This window comes from Marmota monax, unplaced genomic scaffold (assembly GCF_021218885.2).
Source record: "Marmota monax isolate L192 unplaced genomic scaffold, Marmota_monax_Labrador192_F-V1.1 WCK01_AAM20220418_F8-fsc00014, whole genome shotgun sequence".
Lineage (NCBI taxonomy): Eukaryota > Metazoa > Chordata > Mammalia > Rodentia > Sciuridae > Marmota > Marmota monax.
In genome coordinates, this window is record NW_026695222.1 from 9,998,940 (window position 1) to 10,011,415 (window position 12,476).

The following is a 12,476-nucleotide window of genomic DNA, read 5'->3' on the forward strand; positions in this document are numbered from 1 at the left end:
CCCCGCAGTGATGGAAGCTGGCTTTCTGGGTCAGGAATGAAGTCCCCGCCACTGCTCCTTCTCACTCAGGGATGCAACACAGGGACTTGGGCCGGGCCTTACACCAGGGAGGGACCCCGCACAAGGTGAAAGCGCTCAAACCCTGCCGGAATGTAATGCATATTTTTCCTCATTGCACCTTGGAGACCGTGAGCCTTCGCGAGCAGCAAGTTTCAAATCCTCTGGGTTTGCTGGCTGACGTAGTTACTGGCCCTCGAGCTTCCCACGATCGTGCCTGTGGTCCCCGAGACCCGGCGGGCGGCTGGGTCGGATACACCCGCAAAGGCTCGTTGAGTCCCAACCACGAAGTCTTTCAAGATCTAAACGAGTCCGCCTGGAGGCCGCCTCCCCAAAGCCGGAGAGGAATGGGAGTTTGGGGCTCGGAATTGGGATCCCTTTTTCGAAACCAGAGGGGCTCATCTCCCATAGCAAAATCTTAGATTCAAGGACAGCGCAGTCCCACAGGATTTGTTAGGAGAGACTAGGGCACTAAGTCCAAGGACTTGAGAGGATGGGTGACAAATGACAAGCCGAGGGACTCGGGCAGACTATTAAGCATCCTGCAGCTGGTGAGACGGAGGGGTCCCACGTGCGGGCGGAGACGCAGAGACTAACGGGTTAAATCACCGTGCCCCGCCCCAGCCCGGGGATTGGTGGCCCCGGGGGGCGTGGCCGGGGGCGGGCCCGCGTTTGCCGCAGCCGCTGGTGGGCGGGGCCCTGGCGGAGAGCGGGAGGGGCGCGAAGCCTAGCCGGGCCCGCGCCGCGCGCCCCGCCGGGCGGGCTTCGGGCTGCGCCAGCTAGTCGGGCCTGTGGTGCCCGCGTCGGAGACCCTACACCGGACCCCGGGGCAGCGAGTAAGTGAGGCAGGCCCACCGCGTCGCCCCTCTCGCTCCAACCCGCCGCCGTGCCTGCTGCACGGCTCGGCGCGTCTGTCCCGACTGGGAGCTGGGGAGGGGTCGCATCCCGCTGCTAGGGTCCCGGGGGCGGGGGAGGGGAAATGTAGAGGAGGCCAATGATGTCATGGATGCTTCGCCCGGCCTGGGGGGGGGGATGGCGGCCGGAGGGGGTGCGGTCCGGATTATGTCACCTCTTCCCTCTGAGCCCCGCCCCCCAGGGCCACACGCGTTGGTGGGTCGCCCTAGGAGGTGCGGGCGGGATTTTCCCCACAGCAGAGACCCCCTGGGCACCCCTGCGGATGGCCTGTGGTGCTGTGCGCTGTGGGCTGCTGGTGAATGGCGACCCCCACCCCCAGTGGAGGCTCGTGTGTGCACGCGTGTGTGAGCTCTGGGTATGTGTGGGGGTGAGCTGTCGGCCCCCTCAGTCCTGAAACATGGGCTTCAACAGAGCCAGGATAGTGTCCATGCCTCCAAGGGAAGGTGGATCTCCCCTCACACATCCCAACCAAGAAGTTCTGGAGATCTCTGTACCCCCAGAGCCGTACAGTGCCCCTGGATCCCTTTCCTCCCTCAGTCCTTCCTGGAAGCCCTTCCTGGTTTCTCTGCCTGTGTTCATTACCTATTTGCATTGCTCATAACTAGCGTTCCCATAGGCATTCACCCTGCATTTTCTTGGTGCCAGGGCCCAGAAACCCTGAGGACTCTTTCATTTTTGTCCTGGGGTGTCCTGAGCTAAGTGCTCCAAGACCCCTGAGATATATCAGGGATGCTGTATTGACAGCATTTGGACTGATTCTACAAGGCTATAGGATGAGCACAGAGAGCTGAGGTTGTATGTGGAGTGGAGAGGAGCTCAGGTCAAGGAAGATAAAGGATGGGCATCAGGAGGGACCTTGGGAACACTGCTGCAAGCTCTGCTTGATTCTGGGGACCAAGAGGAGTATCAAGCAATTTGCCCTTAATACATTTGCTTCTTAAAATTCCTGCAAGGTAAATGTGAGAATCTGAGGTGAAACAACCTACATTTGGTTCCACTCCAATCAGTCGAGCTGTGATTTACACTTGGAGCTGATGGAGCCAGAACTCCATCTTCTGCACTTGACCTAGCTCATGGAAGGATTTGGGCAGAGTAAGAACATGAATGGCTTTGCCCTTTAGAAAGAGTCTCTTGGCTGCAGCTCAAGAAGGGGGTGCAGAAGAAGGGCCACTGAGAAGACTCAGCAAAGGTGCTGGCAGGAGATGCTGCTGAGATCTTTAGGGGGTGGACTGAGTTGGACTTGGGGGCCTCTGGGACTTCAAGTGTTCTAGCTTTGGGGGAATACAGGTGGTGAGGAGCGAGGTGGTTTCTATGGATTGGAGGGACTTTCATGTGTAACCCGTAGGTCCCTCTGTGACCACTTAAACTGTAATGTCACACGCATTGAGTATTAATAAGCCAGAGATAGAGGCAGAGTGTGGAAACAAGGCTGTCGTGGTTCGATGACATGGTTTGATGCCATGAAGCTTTCTTTTCAGATCGCACTGTTACCTGGGCCAGTGTAAGACCCTGACCCACAAAGGAAGCACAACCCTTCCTCTCAGCTTAATTCCTTCTTAGCAGTAAAAAATATCCCAACTCCTTGTCCTTCCAGCTCCCTGTCAGGTTTTTGAGGAAAGTACCAGCAGCAGTCTAATCTTGGGAGAGGCAAGGGGGGCAGGGAACACTTGCAAGAGGTTGACCATGACAGAGTAGAATTATGGCAAGAAGCTCTTTGGGCTCCAGAGAGAGCTTCTGTAGAATGACAATCAAGGATTCCCCAGGTACAGCACAAGGAAAGAAGGTTCAGGACAGTGTCATTTCTATCCAGAGCTCTGGGCATGTGAACCTAGTGGGAAATAACACACAGGCTAGAGAAAGAGTGGGGCAGATTAGCATATGACCAACTCAAATTTATGGTCAGATTATTTTTTCCTGGATCTCAAAGAAGGTGGTTTTGCATGTTTGTGCTGTATCTTACGGTTTAGAAAGTACCTTCCCAAGCCTTAGCCCTGTCACTCACAATCAACATTATCATGTCTGAGATTTCTTCTTATTCATTCCTGGCTTCTGATGCAGCCCCCTTGCTAGCTACCCTGCCTAGATCTTTAATTTTACTAGTGGTGCCTTTCTTTGGCATATCAGCACACTCAAGTTTCTATCATATTTGATTTTAAAATTAAAAAAGAAAACAAACATTGAGATTTCAAACCTCCTTAAATGATGGTGTTCTCTGGCCTCTGTTAGCAGGGAATTCTGCCATTTCATCTCTCTGCACCCCTCCACCCCTGTGGTCTGCTTTTCCCTTGTACTACTTTTCTGAAACCATTCTTACACACACACACACCAGTGATATCTTCAACTGCCAAATCCAGGGCACACTCTGTAATCCCAATTTTTACCTGGCCCTTTTCTTTTTAACCCTGAGAGCTGCCCCCACATCCCACATTTTGTTTTTCTTTCTTTTTTGAGATGGAGTCTCGATATGTCACCAAAACTAAGACTGGTATTAAACTCCTGGGCTCAAGTGATCCTCTTGAGTAGCTGCGACTGTAGGTGTACACCACTGCATCTAGCTTGCCCCCACGTTCTTGAGTCCCCCCTCCGTCTTGGTCTTCAGGGCCCAGCTTCTCCTAGATGCCTTCTATCTCCCACACTGTCACCCAGACTTATGGGGCTCTTCTGCCTTAGTTGGAGGCTGGGCCCACCCACACCACCCTTGTATGCTGAAGATTCGAGTCTTTCACTCCACTCAGTGCATGAGAATTATTTCTCTGGTCTTCTCAAAAAGACCTATTTCAGGGCCAGGGTTGTGGCTCAGTGGTAAAGCACGCGCCTAGCTCAGGTGAAGCACTGGGTTCAATCCTCAGCACCACTTAAAAATAAAATAAATAATAAATGTATTGTGTTCACCTACAACTATATATATATATATATACACACACACACACACACACACACACACACACACACTTTTTAAAATTTATTTTTAAGACCTAGTTCTCTCAAGCAATTTCCCCATTATGTTAAGGGTGTCCCACCCACCCTTATGCTTCAGCTCAGACTCTTCCCTTGTTTTTACCCCCCCTGGTGCCCCAACCCAGACATTTCCCTTGTCCCTACTACCTGAAACCCAGCTGTATGAGGCTTTGCCAGTTTCTCCTCTCCAAACCCTGCCTAGGCCTCCCCACTGGTTTCAAGCTTCAGGCCATTCAGCAACCATCCTCCCAATTCTAGCTGCTCTCTATACTTCACTGAGGGATGTTGAGAGAAGGGGGCCATGTTTAGGGTAGGAGGGGTTTCAAAGCCAAGGAGTAGCAGCCAGGATGGAGTATGCTGGGGAGTGGAGGCAGATACTAGGGTGAGGCAACAGAGGCCTCACTCTCAGGGTTGTGGGTGTACCTGCACGTCCTGCACTTCACTTGTGCCCTATGTGCCTCTCTTGCCCAGCTTAGTGCCACTGCTGGTTATGGGGATAGACTTGCAGAAGGGATGAGGGTGGTGAAAATTTGCTGTTTTCCACACCTGTGGGGAAAGACTGAGAGAATGGAATGCTACATTCCATTTAATAGACCAGTTTGGCGGTGAACTTACCCACCATCTAAGGCTGATATGGCCTGAAGATCCTGAAGAGCAAGGGTTTTACCAGGCTTCCTTGTTTGGGGGCCTGAGGGGACAATACAACATTAACACTGGACATCATTAGAAGACAGTCTACAGAACACTCAAAGGGAGGTTGGATTCCTTCACTTAATAGAGAAGGAGGGCTTCCTGCCCAGTTTCTGGTGGAACCTGGGTGGGGGCAGGAGGTTTAAAGGCCTGAAAGGCACTAGAGTTTGAGCCATCTTGAGCCATCTAGCCAGCTGCTAGCACCCTAGTGCCCCTGTCCAGCTGGATTATGTAGATCTCTGTGACAGGTGTTCCCAGGTGCAGACTTGAGACAAAGGAACCAGGAAATCAGGCCTGCCTGAGCTCAGGTAATCCGAGGCCCTGCTCCCCCTCTTTCTGCAGGCCTGCCTTGGGGGAGGGGGCGCACATCCACAGAATTGACTTCATGGTGAACTGAACAGGATCAAAGTCCACAGGGAGCGGGGGAGGGGGCAATCCAGGAAATCTTCCTGGTGGCAGTGCATTCTTGGCAGGGTTCAGCAGGTGCAGGATCCTCTGGAGCACCGTGGAGTGCAAAGGCCGCCCCCCACCCCACCTGTGGGAGATGTAGGCCCCGAGGTAGGCTCGGCCAGCGCCAGAAGCCGGCAGCACTGCCTTCCAGTCCTGGCCTCTGTCAGCCTGGGGGCCTCTGTGTAGTACTGACGTCGGGGAGGGGGTCCCTCTCGGGCCAGGCCCTCTGCAGACGAATTGGGAAGACCTCCCTTGCCACCTGCTGCAGCTTCGGCCTGCATTCCGTCAGTCCAGTCTGCGTGCCCATGGCACCGCCCTCCCGCGACACCCGCGCATGCTGCAGGGGCAGCTCCGCCCACCCAACCTGGTGACCGGGTTCCTTCCCGTGCACGTAGCCTCGGGGCACCTGCCGAGCGGCAGCTCCGCGAGGTAGGTTCTTCATTCCTCCCATTTCGCAGAGGATGGCTCAGTCGGCCCGTCCAAAGTCGCGCAGCTGGTTCGGGCCGAGCCCCGACTGCGAGAGTCAGCCACATGGCCCCTGCAGACCGGGCCTCGGAGGGTCCCAGGCTTGAGGACCCATCGGCCCCCCACTCCCTTGGAAAGGCAAGGAGAGGAGCCTGCGCTGGTAGTGAGCTTCCACTTCCACCCTTGACTGCAACACCTTAGGGTAGGGGGCTGGGAAAGACCATTGCCTTCAATTTTTTAATAGAATTATTGTGTCTCTGGCCCTCCCCTAACTTCTGAGGTTCCCTAATGGATTCAGGTACTTCTCTCCCAACCCCATTTCTCTAGCCACTGAGGCTGAGATGTAGAGGCCCTGACCCAGGGTAAAGAACTAAATTCTGGGAGTTGCAGCAAAGAGAGGTTCATGAGTCTGGGAGGCTTATGGATGAGGTGGGTTTGAAGCACAGGTTGAGGAGTGGAGTGCCCTGGGGCAACAGGCAGCCCCCATTACCAAGCTATTACTCTTACTCATCCTTATTCCTTCACTTTGAATGTCTGGGAACTCTTCTGCATTAGGAAAGGGGACACTGAGGGGCAGGGTGGTGCTGGGGTTGACTTGGCTGGGGTGGTGGGAATAGGGGTGGGGTCTGACCTCTCTACCTTCCCGTCTGTGCCCACAGTGCCCTCCTGGCTTAGTCATGGCGAAGCTCGAGACACTGCCCGTGCGTGCTGACCCAGGGCGGGATCCCCTCCTGGCCTTTGCCCCACGGCCCTCTGAGCTTGGACCCCCAGACCCCCGCCTGGCCATGGGCAGTGTGGGCAGTGGGGTGGCCCATGCCCAAGAGTTCGCCATGAAGAGCGTGGGCACCCGCACAGGGGGTGGGGGCAACCAGGGCAGTTTCCCAGGCCCCCGAGGCAGTGGCAGTGGGACCAGCAGGGAGAGGCCAGGCCGATACCCCTCAGAGGACAAGGCTCTCGCCAACTCCCTCTACCTCAACGGCGAGCTGCGGGGCAGTGACCACACAGATGTCTGCGGCAATGTGGTGGGTAGCAGCGGTGGCAGCAGCAGCAGCGGTGGCAGTGACAAGGCTCCACCACAGTATCGTGAGCCCAGCCACCCACCCAAGCTCCTGGCCACCTCTGGCAAGCTAGACCAGGTCAGTCTCTAGGGCCTGAGACCGTCACAACCTTTTTCTGGGGTGGGAAGTAGTTCAAAGAGATGGGCAAGGAGGGCTTTCTTGGAGGTTGGATCATAGGGGCCAGGAGGCAAGCTGGGCCAAAGAGCTATGGAGTGGGGCCCTGAGGCCAAGACCAGCTGGGGGATCCAGGACAGGGACCTGGCTTGGGGGAGATACCAAGTGGAAACCCACAGGGGTAGGATGTGGGGTTGAACAAGGCTCAGCTAAAGGGAAGAGGCTGAGCCAAGGTCAAGGACTCATTCTGATGCTCACTGCTCTTCCTTGCTTTTGCACAGTGCTCAGAACCACTAGTTCGGCCATCAGCCTTCAAGCCTGTTGTACCCAAGAATTTCCATTCCATGCAGAACTTGTGTCCCCCGCAGACCAATGGGACCCCTGAGGGACGACAGGGCCCTGGTGGCCTCAAGGGTGGACTAGAAAAGTCTCGGACCATGACCCCAGCAGGTGGAAGTGGGGGCGGCCTCTCAGACTCAGGCCGGAACTCACTCACAAGCTTGCCCACCTACAGCTCCAGCTACAGCCAGCACCTGGCGCCCCTCAGTGCTTCTACCAGTCACATCAACCGCATCGGCACTGCCAGCTATGGCAGTGGCAGCAGTGGTGGGGGTTCGGGCTACCAGGACCTGGGGACTTCTGACAGTGGGCGGGCCTCCAGCAAGAGTGGGTCATCATCATCCATGGGGCGGCCAAGCCACCTGGGATCTGGGGAGGGTGGAGGTGGAGGCCTGCCATTTGCAGCCTGCTCACCACCCTCGCCCAGTGCACTGATCCAGGAGCTGGAGGAGCGGCTATGGGAGAAGGAGCAGGAGGTGGCAGCTCTGCGGCGCAGTCTGGAGCAGAGCGAGGCAGCTGTGGCCCAGGTGCTGGAGGAACGGCAGAAGGCATGGGAGCGAGAGCTAGCGGAGCTGCGGCAGGGCTGTAGCGGGAAGCTGCAGCAGGTGGCCCGCCGTGCCCAGCGAGCCCAGCAGGGACTACAGCTGCAGGTGCTGCGGCTGCAGCAGGACAAGAAGCAACTTCAGGAAGAGGCGGCCCGGCTGATGCGGCAGCGGGAAGAGCTAGAGGACAAGGTGGCCGCCTGCCAGAAGGAGCAGGCCGACTTCCTGCCCCGGATGGAGGAAACTAAGTGGGAGGTGCGGGCTGGGGGCTTTCCCCTCTGTCTCCCCTTCCTCTGACCCTCTGGAGAACCCCAGAGCAGTAGCCTACCACTATCTAAAGGGTGAGAGAAAGGAATTGAGGGACCAGATTGACTTTGGAGTGTCTGTTGGGACATGAAACTGTCCCTGGGCTGATGTCAGATGAACCCTGTATGTCCTGAGTCCAGCAGGGAGGCTGGTGTGTTATCCTTGCTTGGTCTGATGGAGGGCTGAGCCTGAGTCCTGGGGAAGCTTGGTGGCCCTGGTGTTGGATATGGGGATTGGGTTGGGGTGAGCAGAACTCTGCCTTTATCCTGGCTTCTTCTCCCACCTGCCCTTGCCCAGGTGTGCCAGAAGGCCGGGGAGATTTCCCTTCTGAAGCAGCAGCTGAAGGACTCGCAGGCTGATGTATCCCAGAAGCTGAGTGAGATTGTGGGTCTGCGCTCACAGCTGCGGGAGGGCCGGGCCTCACTGCGGGAGAAGGAGGAGCAGCTGCTCAGCCTGAGGGACTCCTTTGGCAGCAAACAGGCCAGCCTGGAGTTGGGTGAAGGTGAGCTGCCTGCCACCTGCCTCAAGCCTGCACTGACCCCCGTGGACCCTGCCGAACCACAGGAGGCACTGGCCACCTGCGAAAGTGATGAGGCCAAGATGCGCCGTCAGGCTGGGGTGGCAGCTGCTGCCTCCTTAGTTTCCATGGACGGGGAGGTGGATGCTGGAGGGGAGAATGGGACACGGGCCCTAAGGCGGGAGGTGGGGCGGCTGCAGGCTGAGCTGGCAGCAGAGCGGAGAGCCCGGGAGCGCCAGGGTGCCAGCTTTGCAGAGGAGCGCCGCGTTTGGCTGGAGGAGAAAGAGAAGGTCATTGAGTATCAGAAGCAGCTGCAGTTGAGTTATGTGGAGATGTACCAGCGCAACCAGCAGCTGGAGCGGAGGCTTCGGGAGCGTGGGGCAGCAGGGGGTGCAAGCACTCCTACCCCGCAACATGGTGAGGAGAAGAAGGCCTGGACCCCTTCCCGCCTTGAACGCATTGAGTCCACAGAAATCTGATCCTCCACCTGGGCACGTGGCCTTCTGACAAGTGCCCTGTCTCAAGGCCAGAGTCCCCAGCCTCCCCTCCCTTCCATTTCCCTTCCCAATGTGCCCCATGTCCCCAGACCAAAGAGGTTCTTAGAGCAGCTGTGACAAGGCTCCTCCCTGCCCCCTCACGCCCTCCCAGTTCCAGTACTGCCCCTGTGGGTAGTCACTCGGACCCTCCTCTCAAGGAGAGAATGGGGAAAGGGCAGAGTGCATAGGGATGAGAGCCCAGGCAGCAGGGAGCATGCCCCCTTTCTGGGCAGCCCCTTGTTGGAGATGGAGGCAGCAGGCCTGCAGTGCCATAAGATGCCCCAGACCCTCAGGGAGTCTGGGCTGCTGTTGTTGGCCACTTGTGTCTAGTGATGCTTTCTGTGCTCACTTCCTAGGCCGTGGAGCCTGAAGGGGCCTGCACGGGTCTGCCAAGGCCGACAGACCCTGGGCTCCTGGCCTCTCTCCTTCCTGTGGTGTTATCCCTCCCTGGGCAGATTGGCAGGACAAGTAGGAGCAGATGGCCTGCCTGTGTGGTTGAGAGGGCTACCTGCCCAGCCCCTCCCCCGTAAGGTCTCTTGGGTTCAGGCCTCAGAACCTGGCCTGGCCCTGAGTGTGTATTCCTCTGTGTGTGTTGGGCTGGAAGCTCAGTGTCCAAGGGAGATCTTCCCTCATGTTCTTGCGAAGGGTCATCTGGAGGTTTCTACCTTCACCCTTCTGGCCAGGATCCTGCAGGGCAAGAGCCCCAGATGCTTGGCTTACCCCACACCCAGGGCCACTGTCGGCTCTAACTACAGCTATTAAGTGCTACCTGCCTCTCAGGCACTCCCCTTGCCCAGCTTCTGAGGTCAGATGAGTGTCTGTGATGTCTTCCTGTGTCTTCCCTCACTCACTTCCCCCAGTTTCCTGCTTTCATGCTCAGAACATCATCTTCCCAGGCTGCCTCTTCCCCAGAGTCTCACTTTTCTTCTAGTAGAAAATTCTGCTTGATCTTTGGTGCACTGCCCACTTCCCAGCTCCACTGGCCCAAGTCTGAGCCTGAGGCCCTTGTTTTGGGGTGCCAGGAGGGTTGGATGCAATTGCACTTGAAGAACAAGGCTGACCTAAGAGGAACACAAACCTCTTGGTTCCTTGTCAAGCTCTGAGTTGGCTCAGCATTTGCCCAGGGAGGCCTGGCATGGCCATCAGTAGGAGTTGGGACAGCCAATGTCATTTCCTTCTCTGGTGGCTCTCTCAGAATCTAACTCCCCAAGATAGGAAGGGAACTTGTAATTTCCCTTCTAAGAAAGCAAATTTCTAATTCACCAGCAATAAAAATCAGAGGAGGCTTGGCCCTCAGCCCTTGTATTTCTCTCTTTCATTCTTCTACCCCCAAGAGTTTGGGGGCAGGGTGGAGAGAGCTGGCAACTACTGTGAGCAAGTCCCCCAGTCCCTGACCAGCCTCCTCCCATGACTGGTGACTGTTTAATGAGCTGTGCATCCCCCACAAAAACAGGAGTGCCCTTCTATGTGGCCTCTAACCCTCTGCACAGCCTCTTCTGGATGGTCCTCACCAGCTCTCTAAGCTACATGTGAGGCCACCCTGGCAACCACTGCCCATCCCACTCACCTCTCACTGTACCTGCCCCAGAACCTGGGCCTGGGCCACAGGGGCTGGGAAAAGAGAAGGCATTAGTAGGGGGAAAATAAATAAATAAATAAGTATGTATGTGTGTGTGTGTGTGTATATATATATATATATATATATATATATATATACATATATATACATATACACACACACACATACACACACACATGTATGTATCTCAGACTCAGCTTTGGGATGTCCAACCACAAAATAAATTATATATAAATATATATAAATATATATCTCTACCATATGTGATGGAAAGACTTTTGTTTTCCTTTCCCAAAGAAATAAAATGGAGAAAGCCTCTTGAATGGCATTCTTGTGGCCTACTTGTGTCTGCAGGTGTGGGAGGTGAGGCCTGGAGGGTGGGGAAATGGGGAGGACAGAGCTGGAGTAAACATTTCCCAGAGGAGGAGGCACAAGACTAGAGTTGCTCACTGGAGCATGCCAGGATGTTGGCCCAAAGCCCAGACTTCTCCACATTGCCCAAGAGGAGTCATAGTTCCATAATTTTGTCCAGTGGGGCTTTCTCTTCAGCTAAGACTGTCATTTATAAAGGGTTTCAAAGTAGCCTTCAGATTCTGGACACCAGGCTGCTGGTCAGAAGGTAGGTAATGCAGGTTGCAAGCTGTAGCCTTCAGTCACTTGATCCACCTTACGGTGATTGGTGATGGTTGAGGGCATAGAAATGAAAGCTAAAAGGCTAGGAGTATAGCTCAGTGATAGAGCACTTGCCTAGCATGCATGAAGCCCTGGTGTTTGATTCCCCAACACACATGGTGCACACACACATAAGTTGAAGGCTGAGAACAGATTTGCAGTTAGTGGCAAAAGGTACCCAAGCATGTGGCATAGCAGTAAGCTATCCTTTTATAATTCCTTCTGTTCTCAGAGAACCCACAATTAATACATCTTGCTGAGCCAGACGTGGTGGCACATACCTGTAATCCCAGCAACTCCGGAGGCTGATGCAGGAATCAGAAATCTGAGGCCAGCTTCAGCAACTTAACAAGATCCCATCTCAAACAAAACAAAACAACAAACAAAAAACTTTTAAAAGGGCTGGGAATGTAGATTCGTGGTAAAGCAGTCCTGGTTTAATCCCCATATTATTGAAAAAAAAAAAAAAAAGAAAAGGAGTGCATTTTGTTATATGTAATACAACCTGACTTACAGGACTTCAATAAGTGGTTTTTTTATTTCTCATCAGACAAGAAGTATGGATGTGGGTATCACAGGTGGAAGTGGAGGTTCATCCATCATGGTGGACCTACACTTTTCTTCTTCCCACTCTCCCATTCTAACTTATTGTTTCCTCCTTGCCACAAGGTGGCTGCCCAAACCCAAGCTTTAGTTTTGTCTTGGCAGAACACTGTCAACACCCTTCCCTTTAAATCTTGTTGGCCAGAAATGAGTCACATGCTCCTCCCACTTTAAGGGAGACTGGGAGATTGAGTTTTGGCAAAGACGCATGGGACTGGCACAATTGCCCTGGAGCAATTATGGATCACTCCCTGGGGATGGACTTCCTCTCCTTTTTGGATTCTGCTGGCAAAGCCAGAGTTGTAATCAGCAGCTAACAGTTTTCCTTGGTTTGATCTGTTGAAAGAATGCACCCTAAGCAGTGGTGCCAGTAGTCTGAGTTCCCAAATGTTCACGCCTAGGCAAAGCTCAGGAGTTGGGATGCCATGCTTGCTCCTCCTTGCAAGGCTATGTCTTCTCTACATTTGTTTTGTCTCCCTTGCAAGTTGGTGCCCTGGAGGGAGCATGCTTTCTCAGATCTCTTTCACAGCACTTAAGATGACTGAATCAGTAGCTCGGGCACTGACAAGATACAAAGAACCTGATCAGCTGCTCTCAAGTGCCCTCAGGAATGGCAGTCTGGGGCCAGGCCCTCCTGACAAGTAGAGGCTTTGTAGAGTTTCTTTCTTGCCTCAG

The 12,476-nt window shown here is 54.6% G+C and overlaps 1 protein-coding gene across 11 annotated transcripts; it reads left to right on the forward strand.

Moving 5' to 3' along the window:
• The first annotated feature begins 764 nt into the window (after positions 1–764).
• On the forward strand, positions 765–10,854 carry Lzts3 (leucine zipper tumor suppressor family member 3). 11 transcript variants are annotated; one of them, XM_058575663.1, is made up of 7 exons: positions 781–893; positions 4,869–4,928; positions 5,094–5,178; positions 5,529–5,673; positions 6,195–6,671; positions 6,989–7,843; positions 8,192–10,854. In XM_058575663.1, exons 4-7 carry the CDS (start codon positions 5,602–5,604, stop codon positions 8,888–8,890), a joined length of 2,103 nt encoding a protein of 700 aa, XP_058431646.1. In that variant the 5' UTR covers positions 781–893; positions 4,869–4,928; positions 5,094–5,178; positions 5,529–5,601; the 3' UTR covers positions 8,891–10,854. The 11 variants fall into 11 exon arrangements, with proteins under 11 accessions (XP_046288968.1, XP_058431646.1, XP_058431645.1 ...); XM_058575662.1 differs by having other exon boundaries at positions 4,869–5,178; XM_046433014.2 differs by lacking the exon at positions 5,094–5,178.
• Positions 10,855–12,476: the final 1,622 nt, after the last annotated feature.